The 22,458-nt window shown below is 42.0% G+C and overlaps 1 protein-coding gene across 1 annotated transcript in view; it reads right to left on the reverse strand.

Moving 5' to 3' along the window:
* LOC139461028 (uncharacterized) overlaps nucleotides 1–22,458 on the reverse strand; it is a 93,357-nt gene that overhangs the window by 43,432 nt on the left and 27,467 nt on the right. Inside the window, exon 2 of the mRNA XM_071242517.1 lies at nucleotides 2,197–2,307. Coding sequence (XP_071098618.1) covers nucleotides 2,197–2,307 — 111 coding nt within the window. The remainder of the gene's footprint in view (nucleotides 1–2,196; nucleotides 2,308–22,458) is intronic.

Genomic DNA, 22,458 nt, shown 5'->3' on the forward strand with positions numbered 1-22,458 from the left:
ATGAATAATCTGTATTCTTCCCAGATACTTCTCAGATAATAGTATGAGATATGATGATTCAGTATCTATAGCTAGAGTAATTTTTTCGTGAATCAGTCCACAATCGAACAGTCGTAACGGCCACAACCTCTGCCAAGTATTATAAACGAAAACAATCTTGACAGCAGGAGACGTATCTCGCGGCGCTGACGCCCAAGGTATACTTCTCTCAGTTTGATGTAAGTAAAGCCAATTGCCGAAATGGAATTTGCATATATTTTCCTTAGATTAACAGCTGAAACATATCGTATCCCCTTTAAGAAACTATCAATCAGTCGCTTCAAACTTACATATTTCTATCGATGTGGAAAACAGCATCAATTATTCCGAAACACAAAAAAGGGTAGTGTAATTGAATGTATTTTGCGCTTAAAGTTGTTTATGGAACGTGTGTGAAAAATGTAATGATGAATATGTATTCAGCTTCTTCAAAGAGTACAATGTCATTAAAACATGCATTCGGGTGTTACCCCGGGAGATTCGACAGGGTACCAGCTGAGGGATTTCTATAATGTATTTCAAGCTCTTTTAAAGATAAAGGCAAAGAAGTTGGGGCGCAGTATTCTGCGATGTTAGCAAGTCATTTCATAAAGTATGGCATTGGGTACTTTTGAATAACTTGCTCCCATATAGAGTTAGTTGTAATTTAATGATCTGGTTTAAAAGCTATCTTCATAATCAACATGATCAATACAAAAAAGTATTTATGAACGGATACAATTCGTGAATATTTTTCCCTGATGGCAGTCGTCCCTAAAGGATCGGTGTTGGAACCATTGTGTATTCTTGTATACGAAAATGACATTCCTAATAATATAGATTATAATGTGCGATTTGTCGCGGATTATACATCACTATACCCAATAAGTGATCACCAAGTAAACAGCAACAGGCCTGAATAATGATTTTGTAACAAGCTCAATAAGTTTACTCCAGAAAAAAGCAGAGTGAGTGAGTGAGTTGTCATCTAAATATGGGAGGAAACCCCGAAAATATGCCGCTTCGCAGATGTTTACAACTTCGGTGAAGCCCACGAGCACGGGTATGGTGCTGACAAACCTTGAAACATAATCGGGGCGAACCGAGATTCGAACCCACAATCGTAGGTTTAGGGCGTGCCCAAGGGACGCAACTCTGTACAGCGAATCGCGGCGCCATTAAACGGCTGGGCCAACCGTGCCCCCAGAAAAACAGAAGCCATGAAACACGTTTATATGGTAATGCGTAAAAGATATGTACATGAAACAGAGATATAATTCAATCTGTACTTACATTTTTCTCAGAATCTGGTAGATATAATTAATCGATACGGTCTTACATTTCAATAATCTACTTATAATCTAGTGGTCATATTAAAACTTACTTAGCAATAATCAGCAAATATATCTATAAAACATTAAATGTTATGCAAAATGTTTTCATGTCTATGTATTGAATCAGCATCAAGATAAGTCTTTGGCTTTTTTTAGCAATCCATTTCATTGTGATATGAATAAGTTTAAAACACATACGCTCACAGATCATCAAAGATTAACCAGTTGCGGCAGTCCAATGTACTACTAGTAATAGTGATTTTGTTAAAATTTCAAACTGGGTCAACAAATTGAAAGTAGGATACACTGCCGATAAGACTGAAAGCATAACGTTCGCCCTTAAAGTCGATCCCGAAAACAGGCCGAAATTATATCTGTATGATATTCCTACTCAAGAAGTATAAGCACATGAGTACTACACTTCAACATGCGCGTCTAGCAATGACCAATACATTCAGTGTTTCAAAGTCTGCGATAAGCAGGAGCCAACCGTATCTGACAGCGTTTATATTCTTTGTAACACGTCAAATAATCAGATAATCACAAGCTAAACACTGCTCACCAACATAGTGAATATATAGAGTACAGTAACACCAGCCGTGGTGAATACATAACACAGCTAGCAAACATTCAAAGGATTGCGCCAATTCGTCCAACAACACCCCATGATATATGCTGAAATTACGTTCACATATTTCGTGTTACCGTTTGCTGATTAGGTTTTAAGTTTTAAAGGTATTGTTATTCGCATTAATTTCCTGACGCATTTTAGACCAGGGGGCGACACGTGCATTAATTTAATGATTTACAGTAATAATCAAATTTTGAGAACGCCCAAACTTACCTTGCGATAATCCAAAATTAACTTGTAACTGGAGACATGATCTCCCTCCTGTACAGCATTCTCAGTTCCAACCAGTTTGTTTAGGCTGTCAAACTGAAGCACGAAGTTCACCTGCAAAGCAAACAGTAAATTACATTAAAGCATGACATGATGTATAGTGCAAATTATGCATGTTTAAAAAAAACCCAAGAGACAGTACAACAATTATGACAATATGACGGATGTGAACTTGAAGATAAGAATATCAAGACGTTCGAAAAGTTACGCCAAATTCAAAGTGGTACCTTCATAATTCATTATTTAAATAAATAGTATTGTCGAATGTATTGACAAAATACACGTTTGAATACACACTTTTATATTATGACACTTAACTTTTTCTCACTAGTATCAACAGTGAAAAGTGAAAAAGTGTCAGATAAATCAGACCTTATTGAGGTCCAACATAGCCGCAGGTTCAAGAATATCTTACGCACCCGATTATCAAAAACCTTAGTCAGTCTGATATTAAAGCTAATGAAAGTGAGTAGAATCTGAAGCTGAGAACAAAAGACATAGAGAAAAATGAGTTTAGACAATACAGCAGCCGCAATAACGTCGGCATCTTTGGCATCCATCCAATTTGTGCATGGTCGTCATGATACAGATTCTCTAGCGCTGGACATTGGTGAAGAAACGTTGGAATTGTTGAGCAGTGTTCGCGTTGATGATCAGTATGCATGTTTCATCTTTAGTCACTCCAAAGTTGGGTGTGTCAATGTATCGAAGATTGACGATGAAGGAAATCAATTACTTTTTATTGGTCAAATGGATAATTTATGACATTTTTTTCACTATTATTATTATTATTATTATTATTATTATTATTATTATTATTATTATTATTAACAGTACATGTGGACAAAATGAACAATGCAAACAGGAATAGAGATTGTTACAACGTATGTCATATCAGGACAGAGATAATTACCTTCGTGTTGAATGCCAAACCACTGAATACCAGAATCTGGTGACCAAGTTAGTCTGTATCTAATATTAGTGTGTTAAAAGTGTGGTGAAGGGAGGGGAAGGGAGTCGGGTTCTTTGTTTTGTTTTGTTTTGGTGGGTGTGTGGCGATGGCATGTGGAGATGATAGCTCACTGAGACGAGCTTATCCTACACAGTCGACGACTCTGCCACTTTGTTGCTAGGTTGACGTCATATCGGTGAAGGATCTTGCAACAACATTCCACAAATCATGTCATCGGGTATGGTGATGTGTTTGTCAACTTTGAGGTGTAAGGTTTCGTTCCACAAAGCGACCGTGTATTGTAGCCCACTATGACAGTCGTTCGCCTAAGTTAGCAGTCGGTGAGTGGCGATCACCTTAGCGCAACGATCATGGTGTGGAATTCTAAAGGTGTTGCCTGAATTTCTAAAGGTGAATCGACAGACACAGACATGGACGTGGTGTAGGAAGGCAGGAAGCGGTCAGATGTCCATCTTGTTTTGTTTTGGTTTTGGTTTTCTCTGGGGAGTGTGCATGGCGATCCTGTTTTGTTTTTCTTCATCTTACAGACAACACAACACTACTATGGGTTCAACTTTTTTAATCCCCCACTCACATGAACCAACACAACAAAACAAAAGTCACAGGATTAGGGGCGTCCCTGTGACTTTTGTGAACATGAACGTATGTACACGTATGTGAACGTATGTACAGTTTGAAAAAAAGAACTTTTGCCACTTTGATAGTGAACGTATGCAATTCCTAAAACGCAGTGAACGTATGTACACTCCTCAATCAGGAATGTTGACAGTCAGGTGATCTAGGTTCAGTGAACAAGTATCAGGTCAATAAGGGCAAAAAGGTTGGTTCTTTTGATGTAGGGTACGGGTCTGGCCACTCAGTCGAAAGGCAGGCATCTCATCCACAGGAACGGAGGTAGACACTTTGGTATGAAACCTTACTAATACCGTGGCATCATTCTTGGCGGTGTCCTTCCAGTCCAACGTATCTAACACTTGATTAAAAGTCCACCCACGCACGTGATAGGTCAGCATGTAGAGACAGTACACACCACACAACGTGCTGTATCCATGTTGTAAGGGGCGTGTATTCCATCGTTGTTGAATCTGACCCATGTGATTCAAAGTCTCTTTAAACAGGGGTAATGAATACAGTCCATAGCTATCCATCATTTCCACGGATCCAGGAGCTGGACGATAGATGCTCACCCAGTGTGTGCCAGGTTAAATCTGTGTTGATCACGTAGGCTTTGGGGTAAAAAGGGGTCATCCTGTTGCCATCCCAGTCTGACAAAGTCATCTCTGGCCAGGGTGCCCCGGTAGATGGCATGAAGTGGTTCGTCATCAGCCACGAGGGCTTCTAAACCCGACCGGTTCATCCATGGTTCCTTGTAGGAGGAGAAAAAGTGTGGCATGACCGTCTGTAGCTGCTCTTTTTATACCATCATCGCATTCCGGAAACGATCTATTTCCAGAACATTTTCGTATTCCTCATAGCAGATGAGGGTGACTGGGTCCTCGAGAGCTTGTCCAAACTGGATTTCCAAACCCAACTTGCCAGTGTGTCGAGGGTAGTTGATGCCTTCATCAGCGCCAGGGTCTGGGGTGAGATCCACTACCCACAAGGTGTAACCTTGAGTAAAGGCCTTGGGAGTCAGTTCGCAGGTCTCAGGTCGCCATAGCTGCCCCGTGTTTCAGAACAGATTCATGTAGATTTGTTTCAAATGGGTGCTGTTGTTGCTGAAGTCGCTTTTCATTTCCGTGACATGGACTTCCTGACCGTTGACTTTGAGCTTCATCATGGTGACATGATTGTGTTTGAAGTTGTACGGATTCTTCTCTTTGCTTCCTATGTAGGCACTATTGTCCACTAGTCCCAGGACCACGCGTTTTGGTAATTGGCCACCAGTGATGAGGTGATCCTTGTGAAAGTCCCTACCGCCTCTCAGGATGTCATGGGCAGTCACATGCACACGTGAAAGGGGATACTTGGCAGTCACCCCAGCGTTCAGACTGGACACGTGTGTTTCTCGGACAGCAGGATCGATGTTGTATTAACGGACATAGAATTCAGCTTTGGTCAGGGCTAGTTTGTAGACACCATCAGCAGCACACATGAAGAAGACCTCATCGGGACTTCTTAGCAATTCCAGTTTCATAGGGACACCATCCAGCAGATAACGGTCTTGAAGTTCCACTTCTTTGGTGGGTACGATAAGATCGCGTCGCGTTCTGACACCTGTGTTTCTTGTGTTTGCATCTGCATCAGGATTGAAGACGTCCATTTTACCAGCATCGTCAGTGAACCATTCGGGACATCGAAGGTGAGACCTGTACCATAACTTAGAAGAGTTTCCAAGTAGGCTCTGTAAGGGTAAGTGCCCATGGAGGGTGTGATCTCCAACTGATTGTGTCCCACTTGCAGCCACACTTCGCGAAACAGGGAATGCATCACATTGTTGACTGTCGATACGGTGTTATCCCCTAGAACGGTATCCATGCCATCATCTTTCGTCATACGTAGACATACTCTCAGGTAGCACTGTTTCAAATCAATGTAAGCGTTCACGGGATTGGAAATGTTAAACTGGAGTGGTCCTGCTACAGAGAGTGGTGCCAAGGGACTATAGCAAATCCACTGACCCTCTTGCACAGAGGTGGACACAGGGGGCACAGTAAAGAGATCCAACTGGGCCTTTGAACATTCGCAAGCATCTCGGCGCATCATGATGATGGATGTTTCACCCTTTTCTCTGCCTTGAAGGACGTCTGGTCAGGTTGAAAGTCTGATGAGGACTGACCTTTAAACCATTTTTCTTTTCCTTTTCGCTGTTTCTGGTGGGAGATGGTGGTGGTTGGGACGACTTTACGTCTTTTAGGGGGTCTCGGCTCCTCACGTTCCTCCAAGACATCCATCAGGGATGCTGTGCCACGATGTTTCAGACTCTCTGATCATTTACGTTTGCCTGCAACCACATCACTCACCAACCCAGGCAGGATCTTTTTACCCATCTTGAGCACCGATGTTCCGGCAGATTTAAGGAAAGGCAACGCCATCTTCAAGATACCTCCAAGGGCCACTGTTCGTTGATGATATCATCCTTTGTATACTTTGATGGCACTCCCATGCTGGCCAAACTGTCCTCGATTCATCTGGTATGCCAATGCATGTCCCATCATGTTGCTTTCTGCGTTAGTAGCGGCGTCTGAAGTGAAGTGTCACAATGGCTTTCCCCATTTGAAATGGCACGGGTCGCCCCGTGTCGTCCATGATATAGAGTTTAATACCGTCAAAGGAACCATGACGCAACCCAAGGTAGTGAATGTGCTGAGGGCTTTTAATCACCACACTGTCTTGCATTGCATCATCTTCTTTGATGCAGGCACGTAGATCAGCAAGGGTGCCATCGTATTGCCCACAATTTGATCTTCGACCAGGTTGGTGTAAATGTACACAGTATCAAATCCTGACAGACGATTCGCTTTTGTGTCACCTGTGATTTCCACATAGCCACCGGTCATGGGAGTAGCCCCACTTGCCAATGGGCCAAGGCAGTCAAGGGAACAGGCGTCTCTGTGTAGGTTTTATAGTCCTCCTCACCGAGGATCGGTAGTTGAACAAATCCGAGCATTCTCGAGAGTGGCCTTGGCATGATCACTTCCGTGGAATAGAGTGGTCCACCAGTATTTCCCATGAGAGGATAATTGATTGCTACTTCTTGAGGGGCTTGAAATCGCACCTTTCCATCTTCAACCATGTCAAATCGAAGACTATCTGCGGAATACTTGACATCAATGACAAACCGTCTCCCATCACTCTGGACGCTGTCTGAGGGCTGTTCTTTCAAGACATCCGTAATATGTTCCTGAATCAAAGGTTTGAGGGTTTTCACCAAATCTTCAGATGAAAAGACGCCTTTCTCAATAGGAATCTTCTTGCTTTCATAATTGATGACACCATACTGTGGCTGTGGTATAGTGCTCTCCGCGCTTTCATACACGATGGTGTCTTTTTTCAGTTTGAGGTTCAGCACAAACCAGTCAAAGGGTGGGGCGACGCTGTACCATGTCATCGGAAAGTGAACTTCGCTGACGCCCACCTCCCACTGTTGACGGTCCAGATGCAGAGGATAAGGCAACTTGATTTCATACGCATTGACGGTGTTGTTTGGATAGATGTCCATCGAGGGCAGGGTCATGTAAAAGTCTTGTTTCGAAAAAAAGGTGGCAGCCATGATGACGTGAGCTAAGGTAGAAAACTCTGGGTGGATGAGGTATCAAGTTGAAGTCTTCTGGTGGACGGGGTCGTCGTGGGTATGCCTGGTGAGGCGGCCAAGGTGGGTGGTGGAATATGTATCCCAAACAACTGGAGAGCAGGGCTGTCCACAACTGTTTCTCTCCGTAATCCAAGGCCAACTGTACCATGCTCATGATGATCACGCCATATATCACAAAGATCTGAGCAAAAAACACGACTTCACTGTGGGGTAACGTCATGCCAAAACAACACCAAGGTGAGTGTCTGCGCTGGTGATGACGTGGTGCAGCAGCAAGGGGTGGTTCATCGATACCCACGGATGCTGAGAGGCTTCTCTGCAGAGGTGATGACGGTGGTGGTGGCGGTTCTGTCATCACGTATGTCCACCCTCTGAATGAGTCTGAGAGACAGCATGCTCCTTATTTTATCTTATTTTATCAGGGATCCACAAATTAAAACTGGCAGGGTAACCAGTCCATTTCACCAAGACCTCTTCTTGACCCTGTTTCGGTCCTGGACGTCTTTTCAGCACGCGATCCACGGCATACACATCGTCTGTTTTCAAGATGGGCTGTATTTCTTCAGGGTAAAAAGTTCCTTGGAGGACTTCACCATGATCATCTTTGATCCGATACACAGGAGGTGTTCTCCGTGTCACCAACCGGTCCACCGTAAACAGTTCAGTGGTCCAATTGGGGAGATAACCTTTCTCAAAGGTGCCTTTGGTTTTGTTCAGACGTACACGGGTGCCCGGCAGTAAAAGAGAGGGGGATCTTGTCTTGGGGGTTGACAGTCTTTGAGTTGTTATTTTCTTTTTGCGCTGAAGCCGTTGTTGTTGTTTTTCCTCCATGTAGTCTAACACCCAAATTTCTGACAGGGGATCTCCTGGGAGGACATCCACAGGTCGCTGGCCAATGGTCCGATGCACACGCCGGTTGTATGACTTGATCAACTGGGGTAAGACTTTCAAATAGTGTCTGGTCCCATGCTGTGTAAAGTATCGCCACATTTTATTTTTCAGAGTCCTTTGAAACCGTTCCACCACGGCTGCTTTCGTTTCAGGATTTTGACTGTTGTAGAAATGAATGCCATGCTTTGCCATGAGAGCCTGGAAAGGACGGTTGACAAATTCCCTGCCTTTGTCTGTTTGCAATTGAGCAGGGAGTCGATCTTTGGCTTGTTGCATCAGCAAGGTTTGAAAACCTTCTGTCAAAGCAGAACTGCTCTTGGACTTCAGGGGTTGCACCCATGCCATCTTTGAAAACACATCGATCAAGCACAGCAGATATTTGAATCCTTCGTTGTCGTCTTGAAAGGCAATCATGTCACTCAAGTCTGCTTGCCACAGTTCATCGACTCCTCCCACACGATAGTGGTCTCTCGGAAAGGAGCTTCTGGCTGGTTTGTGCAAGGTGTAGGTACTTTTGGTTTGCAACCAACGCTTGATTTGACTTTGCGATGACATGGTTTTCTTCTTGCTTTTACTGGTTCTTGCATCGTGGATCCGTGCTGCTTTCCACAAAGGTCGCCAGCCTCCAAAACTTGCAGGATGTTCAGGATGAAAGTAAGTTTTTTCCAACCAGGCCGTCCAAAGGGAAGTAGGAAATCCTTTGTTTTGTTTCCCTGCAGCAGCAGCAGAGGGAAGAATGCGCTGTCACGTCTTGGTCTGTCGCTTCATTTCTCTCAGACTGATGCCACTTCCTACATGAATGGCCTTTTTTATAGAGAAGGGGAGAGATTTATTTTCTTTCTTAGGTGGTGCTAAAGGGTATCCATGAACCTCGCCTGTTGATGAATCTGTCCTGTTTGGTATCAGATGGAGGTGGAGTCATCAACCATGGGTTGCCACGAAGGAGGTGGGGGTGGCATCTCATCTTCTTCTTCTTCTTTTTCCGCTTGTGGATCCAGCTGCCGCCTCCTTCTTCTTCTATGGGTTATGGGTGTTTCTGGTGTGGCATGAGGATGGTGTTGCTGCTGCTGCTGCTTCTGCATCCATTGCCATCGTTGAGGATTTCCAATTATTTCATGAGGGACATGAGTGTTGGCCAAATTGTGACTCAAAATGCTCCAACCTGCAGGCCCCTCTTTGGTTTTCCGGTGACGCACTAAATCGTTGATCAAGTCCACCATGTGTGTGCCAGGGACAGGTTTCCCTTCCACGGTCAGGGTTCCCTCTGGAGTCCAACTCAAGTCGGGATTGTTTTGAATCCTTGTCATCAAATTCATGGCTTTACTGGACATGGCTTTAGGAACACTCATGACCACTTCGTCTATCACTTGTTGAGGAGGGGCAGGTCTACCTGTGGTGTCCATCGTTGATGGTGATGGCGGTGGTGGTGGTGGTGTCACTTTGGGTTGTAGTGGTTTGATGTAGTTGTTGTTGTTGTTGCTGTTGTTGTTGTTGTGCTGTTGCCGCTGCAACTCTAGCATGCGTTGCAGCAGTTGGTTGTATTCTTGTTCCCGCATGTGAAAAGGCTGCTGTGACCTCTGCATCAACCCGTCCATCTCTTCAAAATTTTGGAGACGTTTCTTTTCCAAGAGAGGGGTGTGAAGTGTCTGACGATGACGTTGTTTGGTGGCCTGTAGACTTTGCCATGTGTCTTCAGGCACCAACACCATCTTGCGTGCGTACTTCATCGTGTCACACCACACACTGATCCCAACCTTCCTGGTGTCAGACCATTTATTACTGTCCTCCAAACAAAGAGGCTAGGGCAGAACCAATAAGAGGGATGAGTCCTCCTAATAATCCTCCTCCATGTTGAAGAAGTTTATGTTTCTTGCTTAGAGGTATTTGTTTTTTCATGAGCATGTTCAAGACTTTACCGTGTCGTTGCAAGTTTTGACGTTGAGTCGTGGTCATGGGAATATTGCCTGCATACAAGTTCACCACACATTCACAAAGGGCACGGATGAGATCGGTAGGAGCATGTTTGAGAATGGCTTTGCGCATCGCTGGAGCGGCAGCACACAAATGACACAGAGCGTGTTTCTGTTACGTGAGGCACTGAGACATCTTTCTTGCATGGATATGTTAGCCTGAATGAGGCACCTGATCTGCAGCTTCTGTCTTTTATCAGGCAGTGGCAGGAGGGAGTTGCAACTGTTGATCTGCCTTCTTGGACTTTCTTTGGGTCCGCATGTGCACCAATCGTCTGAGAGCATCAGCTTGATATGCTTTCATGACATTTTCATGAGCCTTTACTTTTGGCTTTGTAGTCATCGTTGTTGTTGTTGTTGTAGGTCGGTGGCGCCTGGTGTTACCCTGTTTGAGGAGTGGTGCTTGAAGATAATGTTGCCATTGCAACAGAATGCGTGTCAAGACCCCTGCAAGTGTTCCACTACCACTGCATTACATGAGATAGTCAAGACGTTCATCCATAGGCAGACGTGGATTGACAATTTTAGTCAGGGTATCATTATGTCTCTGCAACCACGTCTTATGTTGAGCTTTCAATGGGACGTGTCCTGCTCTCAGGTTCTGCACGACAATCGCAAAATACTGCAAAAGAGGATTTCTTCCTTTGACGGCAAGGTTGGTCGCATCCCTTGACGGAAAAATAGACGGCCTCTTGTCTTTTTTCTTCTTTCGTGGGGGCTCCTGCTGCTGCAGACGTTGAAAGCGTTGAAGATCGAGTGGGGGTGAGGGTGCTGATGAGGAAGGCCGTTGTTGTTCCTGACGATGCTTGTTCAAGGGTACCATCGAAGAGTAAGACGGACCTGGGGTGGACTTCTGCTGCTGCTGCTGTTGTTGTTGTTGGAGAGGTTGAAAGCGTTGAACATCATGTGCTGATGATGTTGAAGGACAAAGTGATGGCTGCTGCTGACGATGCATGTTAACGGGTACCATTGACGAGGGAGACGATCCTGGTGGTGAAGGAGTCTTGTGAAATACAGAGGTCACAAGTCCCTGTAGCGATGAGGGGGAGACCATACTGTCATAGACATCATTCACCAGCTCTTTGTCTTTGTTCTTTCCCTTCGTAGGATGAACCTGTTTCCGTCTTTGCCCCATGATGGATGTAGGTCAACTGAAGGAAGGTCTGAGGGTTCACCTTCTTTTATGAAAGTCTCTTCATCTCATAGGATCGGCACATACACGAGGGGTAATTCGGATCTCGAAAACAGGCGGGTGCATACGCGATGGTCTTGCAACGTGGTGGGCTTCAAGTCCAAGAACAGGTAAGTGTAAGGCTGTCGGGTAGCGTCTTCATAGGCTTCATGCAGAAAAGGAACTTTGCCTGGAAACACCTGGCAAGCCAGACTGTCGATCTGCGATGCATCTCTCGGATTTTTAAAGAGGACCATGTAGTGAGCATTCAGACTGATGGTGCGATGTTGCGGCGATTGAGCAAACAAGTTCTGAGTGATATACAGCACAGATGTGTTTCGGTGATGACTTTTCTTGGTGAACCATCGCAGCACTTCGGTTTCTTCTTCTTTCGTATTGTCCCCCAGCAAATCATCGATGACCAGCCAATGTGGGGCCACCCCTTTTTCGGGCAAAACACGATCCGCTTCTTTCATGCTGTGGACAAACTCAAGAGCGACCCCTAAGCGGTCTGCCATCTCTTCCAGTTCATGATGAAGCGGTTGCCATTCGCTGTACACCCACACGATGCGATGGGGTGACGTATCCAACACCTCGGGGCGATGCATCTGCTCCATACATGATTTCACAAAGGAACTTTTTCCTGATCCCGTGGGTCCCGCAATGAACATCGTAAAAGGATGTCGTAGGCTCAAAGGGGTGGTCATAACCTCTTCATCATCATGTGATGCCATCCTGTGTTCTGGCTGACTGACACCAGGCAACTGATCCTTTGAAGCATGACCTTTCTCTTTTATCTCTCCCATGACCCATACAATTTCTTATGAAAAAAAAAGAAACACAACGGTCGGTCCGATTTAGAAAACCGGGGCTCAGACCAAGTGTAGGAACGAACCCATCAGCACGATGCGTTTTCGACCAATCAGGCCGCAGGGTGTCAGTGCCTCTCCTATAAAAAGAGCGAAGCCACGCACACCGTCACAGTCGAGCACTGAAGGAGAGATCAACCATGTCGTCTCGATGCAGCTGTCTGACGTGCCAGACCAACAGTCAACAATGCCAGCGGAGGAGGAAAGTCTATTCGTGGACAATATTGGGCTACCCACGGGGTGAATCGGAGACGATCCTATCGCAGAGCCCACACTGGTTTAAGTCTGAGGCTATGGCAGCATTACAACAAACTATTCAACGCGGAATTGACATACCCGACTGTTGGGGTGGTCCGTATTATTATCTAGTATCGAGATCAAGGAAAGTAATGTAATCAAGGAGACAACCCTTGTCCAGCTTGTTTCCAGTTTGTTTTCCAACGGCCCTTTTCAGGGCCACCCATCTCACCCAAAAGACAACTCTCATCCTTTGCTTTGACGACCCTCCAACCCAAACCATGAACCCCTCTCCTCCTCCTTTCCTCCCTCCCTCCCTCCCTTCACCACCACCACCCTCCATCCTCCCTTCATCACCGCCACCACGTCTATGTTTAGAACAACAACAACAACACCAAAAAAGGATTTTTGACGCGCTTCTTTCAATGTCGATCCCGTTCACCTTTTACGTGCACTTCTCCGGGTTTTCCCCATCCTCCCCGGAAACGGATGTGACGCCCTCTTGGAGGCGTACGCCACCAGGCACGGAAGCGACGCCCTCATGGAGGCGCGCGCCACCGGAAACGGATGCGACGCCCTCTTGGAGGCGTGCGCCACCGGAAACGGGGGTGCCGCCATCGTGGAGGCGTGCGCCACCGGAAACGGAGGTGCCGCCATCTTGGATGCGCACACCACCGGAAACGAATGTGACGTCATGGTTCTGGTTCTAGGTCCCTGTACACAACTACTACTGCCTAAGAATCACATTTAAGGAAATGTATAGCTAAGATGTATGTTATCCTCTTGATAACTAATGTTCATCATGTTAGTGTCAATCAATATATATATACTTTTATCATTTATCAGATAATAAAGGTGTATGCTGTAATCATTTACCCGACAACTATTATCTATGTTCTTATAAATATCCTTTTCCGGATCTGTCTACGTTTTCTTTATCGGGAATTGTGCAGAGTCACTCCAAAACCGTTTAGTCGGCACTTTTAAATTTGATTTAATATAATTTTGTCAATTTCGTGCAACTATGGATAAATTTAGTTATTTATCTCAAACTTTGTGGATTGTGAGAACCTTGCTTTGTGATGATAGTAAAAAGGGCGTTCTGGACCGGAAGTCGGTGGAGTTGGGGGATTTTCATTATTTATAGTAACAGGGAAATAGATATAGATGACGTGTCGATCGTGTATCAGCATAATCTTGAACTGTTTTTGCTTGAGTCAATATATCAAATGTATATGTGTAAGGGAAAACAATAATAAGCGTGGAAATGATCATGAATTTAACGAAAGATATAGTTAAACGAGGCTAACCATATAACTCTTAACAAGAGAACCTCGCTTTGTGTATAAAACGAGTTAGTCCTGGCCGTGCGTGTCTCAACATGTCACGCCTGCAGCCAATGAAAGCGCGCTTGAATGGACTGGTTTATCGCGTAGGGGGTAATTCACTATAATCGCGCCACTAGCTATAGGACACTGTATGTCATTCAACAACCTGTCACCCCTTTCTATGGGGATCAGTGCAAAGCAGTGTTATTATACGCGTTGTAAGTGGAGTGGGTTAGAATGATCTCTTCCAGATAGATAGCCGGGAGTATGTACCAGTTGTATCAACTTCGCGTATCCTCTGAATGCAAGACATAAGTTGACTATACATAAGTGGTGTGTGCATTGAATTGGGTTCAGTACAAGCGTAACCATGCCAGCAGACGGTTGGAAAGTGTATTTGTCTAACATCCATTATGACCCGAAACACCCAGGCTCCTATTCCGGACCAACTAAGCTTTATCATATTGTCAAGAAAGAGGGAAAATTTAATATCAGCTTACATCACATTAAGAAGTATCTTGCTTCTCAAGACGCTTAGACGTTACAGCGACCATTGAGATATAAATTCAAAATGAATAGGGTCGTGGCTACTGGACTGAATGACAGATGGGACATAGACTTAGCAAATGTATCTAATAACGCTGCAGACAATGATGGGTTTAGATATTTACTCATTGTAATTAACATTTTTACTCGGTATTTGTGGGTTGAACCAATGCAAAATAAAACCCCTGATAGTGTCATTGAAGCTTTGAAAAAGATATGTGTTCAGGCAGATTTACCTAATATTATTCGATCAGATAAAGGGAGTGAGTTTAACAACAGGAAAGTGAAATCCTTTTTAAACAAAAAGGCATCGCTTATTATGTGACACAAAATGAAACCAAAGCTTCTTATGCTGAGCGGGTTATTCGAACTCTTAAGACAACCATGTATAGGTATTTTACTTACCAACAGACCTATCATTATTTAAACATTTTACAAGATTTGGTAAGCGACTACAACAATAGGCCTCACAGATCATTGAAAGAGCGTGCGCCTACTGACATAACACCAGAGAATGAAGCTTAGGTATGGACAGAACAATATATTGACCCATTGAAAAAATCTGTAAAACCTAAATATCACCCAAGGTAAAGACAGAAACCATTCAAGTTCAAACTAGGTGATCAAGTGAGTGTATTTCAAAGGGATTATCAAAAGAAATGGACAGAGAAGATTTTTATTGTTTACAGACACTATTATGGAGGGGGTATACCTGTATATCGTGTGAAAGATATGGCAGATGCCCCTGTGACAGGGAGTTCCTATGGGAATGAGTTACAAAAAGTGCATAAACCTGAAGATGCTATGTGGCGGGTAGAGAAAGTATTGAAAAAGAGGAAGAGAACGGGCAGAAAGGAAGTATTAGTCAAATGGATGGGCTACCCAAAAAAGTTTAACAGCTGAATCCCAGAGGCTGACCTGCAAGCTTTATAAGGAACAGACAATGCCATACGTCACTCATTTGGAGCAAGACCATCGTTCCGTCAATGAGCTGGAGATTAAGCTGCCCCCAATATGGATAACGGTCCCATCTTGTACAAAACAAACAGAAGAACTACAATGATAGTGTACATATTCTCAGCAGCAGATTAACCTGTTATATAAAACAAAACTTTGTTAAATAACAGTGTCAGTTGGATATAGACTGTCATGGAGTCAACATCATGTTCAGAATGTGACAAGACATTTTCAAGAAGAGATGTCTTACTTCGTCATAAAATACATATTGGTTTGTCACCTGTGACACCGACGCCGCCGCCGCCAACGCCGCCAACGCCGCCACCGCATCAGCAGCAGCAAAGTTCAAATGAAGCCTTCACGTTTACAATCCCGTCTAATGCAGTGATCGTTGGTCCAAGAGGGAGTGGCAAGAGTGCATTTGTATATAATACGTTATTGCAAGGGTTAATTCAACCTAAGCCTACCAATATCATCTGGTGTTATACTCAATGGCAACCCCTCTATCAACTAATCAGTGAACAGTTACCTCATGTCAAGTTTGTGAAGAGAATTCCATACAATATTACCGACGATGACTTCTTGGATGCTAGAAACAACAATATGATTGTTTGGGATGACCTAATGGCCGAGGCTAAAGATGACAAATGTATCTCACAGCTGTTCACAGGAACCTCTCATCACAAGAATGTTATTATCTTCTTGTTATTACAAAATTTGTTTCCTAGGGGGAAGGAATCACGTGACATTGCTCTAAATTCTCATTACGTGACTTTATTTAACTCTCCTGTGGATCGATATCAAGTTCACTTGTTTGCCAGACGCATCTATCCTAATAATTCTGATAGGTTCATGTCAGCATATGAATCAGCTGTCCTAAAGCCATATGGAAATCTAACCATTGACTTACGTCCTATCAGGCTTGAAGCAAACAGGTTAGAGTCAAATATATTTGCCAGGTTAGATCAAGAGAAGCCTATACCAACATTGAGCTGGAATGAGAACAAGCCTGTAGTCGAGAGGTCGTCTAACACAAGCCAACAGTTCATACCAGAGACGGAACCTATAAGTCAGAGAACACCACATAGCACAGCTATAAAAGGGAAGCAGACTGAACCTCCGCACCATTTCACACCAGAAACTCAAACGGAGAACATCTCCGAACTAGCTGAGAACACTATGGAGTCAGAAGACGAGACCATGCCTTCCTGTGACGAGTGTGGTATTATGTTTTGAAAACAATCATGACCTTCAACGTCATGTGGGAACCTGGTGCCCAGAGATTGAAGGGCAACCCTTGAAGAAACGAGCTAAAGTGGATAACGCAAATAACGCAAATCACCATGATGATATTATGAGTCCAGTTGACGCACATAAACCTAATGAAGCTGATAAAGAGAGGGAAGTCAAAGGACTGGAATATATGTGGGAACAAACACTAAAAACGTGCAGGGAAGAAATCTGGAAAAAGAAAGAAGAGTATGAAGATGAAGGGAAGAGTGAGAGATGGATTGAAAAGAAATTGACGAAGTGCTGGAAAGCTACTTTCCTTGAAAGGCTCGTGAAAGCTATCAGATATATTAGCTACTTTGGAAATGGACCCCTCTTCAAACCAATTCTAGAGAAAGTGAGGACACAGCTGGATCCTGACACAGAAACAGAAGAATTGGGTCGTAAAATCTCTTTGTGGATGAAACCAGTGGTCAAAGATATCCTCTCACATGTGAACTTGTCACTTTGCCGACCCATAGAGGTTATTGGCATCCCAATACAGGAGATAACTTGTGGGTTCTTCTGATTTATGTTCTAATGTTTTCAACTCAGGATTATTGGCTTCAGCATATTTCTTGGAAATCATTGACATCCCTCCTCTGAGACCCTTTTTCTATCATGAGATGCATGTCGTAGTCTGTTAATAATTCCAACTCGACATTTCCCATTTTAAGCATAGCATCCCATCCCATTCCGGGTAAAGTGTAATAATAAGCAGGGTCTAGGTCATAGAATTCCATGGAAGTGGCCCTAAATTCTCAAAAACATCAGCCAAAAGCAAAACATCCCATGTTTTTCACATGAAAAGTTGAACACCTTGTGGGCATGATCATAGCCAGCATCGGATATATGACTATCTGTCAATGCACTAAAAAAGTCTTCCTTCTTCGGAAGTTCAGCCAAGTTGAATTTACTTTCATCAGCTATGAAGTCATACGGGTATACCTCTTTTCTCAGTAGAAGTTCAAATTGTCAGTTATCAGATGTTTCCTGTTTTAGAATTCCAGACTCATCCCTGCAATCATTGTTCATGTTTTTGACTAGTTTGTCTAAGGAAGCACTCAGAAACTGGAGAGAGTCAATAAATCTCAGACTCCCTAGTGAGAAAGATATTTATTTCTCCAAACTGTTTGCTATACAATCAATCCTTCCATGATAGGTGTTGTCTAAATGTTTAATGATATGATGAGAGTCGTAACCTGTCAAATTATGAAAAACGACAGGAATATAGAAACGTTGAAAGTTTTGACCTTTGACCTTTCTAAACTGCAATTGGAAATTACACAGTTGATATGCTGGTCCACGATATTGACCTATGATGTGACAATGGTCACGAACGCGGTCAAGACCAAGGTCATCTTTACAAATATGGCAAACAGTAGCCATTTCAAATTGATGTTCTTCTTCTTTCATTAAGTTCATTGGAACAACATTATCTAGTATTTTATCAATATTCATTTCTTCCTCCACGAGGCATTGAATGAACTGTTGGATACAGTTCGGGCCTCTGTATGTTACAGCAGGTTTGCTGTAGCTAGGATTGGAACTTACAACTTTAAATGAGAACCCCGATGGTTCGTGTATCTGGTAAATTGAGGTTGACCCTCACATCCTACCTCAACAACTTTAAAATCATAAGTGTGATTTGAACCGGCACAGATACATAAGTGCAAAAGCAGAATTTAAAAAGATGTGTGAACGTAAGAAGAAACTGTATGACATAAAAGTGAGTGAAGAAATTAAGTTAGCAGCGATTGTAAAACGTTCTGGAAAATACTTTAAAAAGTCGTTACGTAAAAATTCACCAGACAGTTATATAACTCCTTATGTATGGCTTTCATATTTTCAGAATTTATTAAATCCGATGTGCATGACGGCCAAAACAGAATTTGATCTATTAATATCTGATTTTTTAGATACTCATATGTGTGATGAATGTAATGATCTTCCATTCACGGAAGAATTGTTATCTGGTGAGATCACAAAACAAGAAGTGAGAGAAGCATTACAAAGTCTTGAAAATGTTAAGGGGTCCGGCGTTGATTTGAGTCCGACCAGAATTTTACAAAATATCAGGTGATTTTTTAATACCATATTTGTTGCTTTTATTCAATCCTTGATACAAGTATTTTCCCTGATGCATGGAATATTGGAATGATAATGTATTTATACAAATCAGGAAATGTCAGCCAACCAAACAATTACAGAGGTATATCTCTTTTAAATGTCATGGGAAAACTATTTGCATTTATTATTGAAAAACGACTTAGAATTGGCTTGAAATAAATAATATGATATCTGAAGCTCAAGCAGGGTTTCGCTCTGGGTATTCTACAGTTGACAATATCTTTGTTCTACAGTCACTTTGCTCAAAATATTTATGTAAACCTAAAGGTCGTTTTATTGTGCCTTTGTTGATTTCCGCAAAGCTTTTGATTACGTTAATAGAAAAAAAAACTGCTGTACCTATTGATCACTAAAGGATGTCGTGGAAAACTGTCAATAGTTTTTAAGAATATGTATTCCTCAGTCAAAGCATGCACCAAAACTGACTCGTGTACAACTCCTTGTTTTACTACTTCCAGTGGTGTTCGTCAAGGATGCATCTTGAGTCCAGTCTTATTCATCTTTTTTATAAACAAACTTGTTTCTGAAATTTACAAAGAATGTCATCATGGTGTGTTTGTGACAGAAGATATTATGGATATTATGGTATTGTTGTCCGAGGCTTGTAAGACATTAGCGCTACAGGCATCTAAGGCAATGTTTCCTACTTATAAATTATTCAAGGAAAATAAATATATCTCATTTTCAACAGCAAATTCGATATTTGATGGTAAAATTCTACCCATTTTGTTGTTCGGCTCGGAAATATGGGGCATTAAATATTTTGAATCCATTGAGAAAGTTCACACTTTGTATTTTAAGCAGTTTTTATGCATTGGTAAATATGCTTTGAATAAGGCAGTACTTGGTGAAACTGGTCGCTGTAGTATATACGTACATAGCCAGCTGCGTGTTGTTAAATATTGGATGAAATGTTAAAAATGAAAGCTCACAGGTACCATTTCAATGTTACAATATGTTAAAACAATTAGACGATGAATGGAAAACGAATTGGATGTCTGGTGTAAAGAGCATATTATTTAATACTGGATTTTCTTTTGTATGGATCTCACAAGACACAAAGATTATTAGACATATTTCAGCAAAACTGGCACCAACAAGTTTCCTCTTCACACTTTCTCAAGCATTATGCTGGTATTGAATCATTGTTACAACCAGAAAAATATTTAAGCATATTACAAGATAAAACTCAATTGAGAGCTTTTTGTAAATGTTTGATCTAATATCTATCAAACTTTCATGAAACTTCGCAGATTTAATTGATCGTTACTTTGTCTAGATGTGCAAATGATTAATCATTTTTAGATTCCCTCTCTACAATTGCAACGACCACCTGGTTGTTATATTCAAACTTCACAAAAGGGTTCATGACCCCTAACCCTTTTTACCAATTTTTATCAAAGGTTACAAAGGTTATTTTTCGATACCCTGCAAGGTAACCTCGTTACTATCCTAATACGGAAAGGAGGACTCAGCCCAAGCATATCAGATCAAGTTGGTGGATGGTTGTTAGAATGGTCTATTATCAGAGTTTTAAGCATAGAATGATGGACATTTTGTTGCAGTATTACGGATGTGACAGGTCAGCATACACCAGAATCATATGCTATTAAAATCGACAAGAATTCCAATACAATGATGTTTGGATTTTAAAAAACCCGTAGGATTCCCAAGAACAGTGTAAAGTCAACTACAGCCACTTAAAATTTATATATCTATACCTTTTTTATAGCAGTTTAGCATTTCCTGTGGTAAGACCATTGTCGATCGAAAGAAACGAAAATGAACATTAGGCATACGGCCTATATGGTATTTCATGTCAGTTAGGAACCGTCCATTCGATCTTCTGGGGGAGCTTATATAAGCTCTCCACGGAACTTCGTACCAGGTGAGCTGTAAATGCTCACATTTCATTTCGTTATTTTTTATGAATAAATCTTTTTGGATTGTGAATAGATTTCGCATGACGGATGACACACGCCATACAAAGACTGATGGCAATGCGTCACATAAGCCTTTCGGACATCTTGCATGTATGGATAAAAATTAAGCTAACTAGAACTGTCCTATGGGGAATTAAACAAAGGCATGTCGTACAGTGTCCGTAGCTACACCTACCTACAAAGAAATCGATGTAGTAGTTTAGAAGTTGTCCAGACAAAGTAATAAAAGGCAATAACTCTGCCCAAATAAAAAAAAAAAAAACAAACAATCGCAATGTGCCCAACAACATGTTAAAGTGGCCACGTGTACAAAGTTTAATTGAAATCAGTCAATTAGTTTGGAAGAAATTGTTTGGAAAGTTATTTTCTGCGGACCGATCGACAGACGGCCTTTCATCATACACCTTAACTTCGTTGTGGGGCCACAATAAACAAATAATCTAATGAAAAGATATTAATGAGGGTTTTCAGAAGGAATTCATCAATAGATATTTTCTCATTGGGATGTTTGAGACCTGTAAATTATAAAATGGCGACTGTGAGGCAATCTTGGAATTTTTGAATGAGGTTAAATTACTGTATGTTGTGCTGACCATCTACACCTAGTTTCATTAAGAGCACTGCTTAGTATGGTACAATCGTCTTAGATAACTATCAAAATTTCGACCCATCAGAGGACACCATTCCATTGGTATTGTAATAAAATGTTCTTTGTGTGCAAAAAATATATTTAAATATCCCTTTTAACGAAATCGAACAACCAGGTTTCGACCACTCAGATGTTCAATTATATTGCCATGGTGGTAAGAAAAACATATTCGGGTGAGTCCTGAAATTCATTGTACCTAAATACTGTAGAACTGATGTTCCAGAGGACTGCAGAAGAGCTGATTATTTGCCTTTCACTTATTAGGTACATGAGTTGTACATGACGTCACAGCCAAAAGTATGCTGATGTCCCTTATTTCCGGTCATGACAAATGATAAGGACATCATTTTGCTGAGGGTAGGAAGTATGTAGTAGGTGTTAATTCAGCAGCTTGTAAATATGTAAGTATTTTTAATGTAGATTTCAGCTTGTTGATTCAACAGAGGGTTGTGTCAGTTCCTGGTTTCCTGTCCATTATTAGTTGTGTCCTTAACAGTATTTGCTACTGATAAGCTTCTACTGAGTCAAAGGTCAATGGTCCAGTCTATTTTACTTCTAAAGGTGTTTTGTTCTATTGTTTAGTCGTCATTAGGTTTACCTGTTGGTAGCCAATTAGTATACCTTTCAATTCAAATCGCTTTCTCACATGCCATTGGTAATCGTATGCTGCACACACTCCTGCACTGCACAGCAAGTCATAATGGATTGAACATCAAGTAATCAAGGTTAGTAATCATAATGAATCTATATCAATCTAAACATAATGCTTTCAATCATAGTTATAATCAAGTACATAAGTAATAAAATAGGTTTTAAATAACTTGTAAACATAAACAACGATAGGTTGCGTGAATGAGGTGAGTGTGATGAGATTAGGGTCTGATTCATGAGTCTTGCTTATCTATACATATATTTTATATTTCAATGCATTGGTTATTTGGAATTTTGTGTATTTTGGTATTTGATGCTATTATTTAGTAAATCTGGTCTATTTCTAGACTTTGTACATATCTATCT

The sequence above is a fragment of the Haliotis cracherodii genome, unplaced genomic scaffold (assembly GCF_022045235.1).
Source record: "Haliotis cracherodii isolate W230 unplaced genomic scaffold, xgHalCrac1.p SCAF_14, whole genome shotgun sequence".
Taxonomy (NCBI): domain Eukaryota; kingdom Metazoa; phylum Mollusca; class Gastropoda; order Lepetellida; family Haliotidae; genus Haliotis; species Haliotis cracherodii.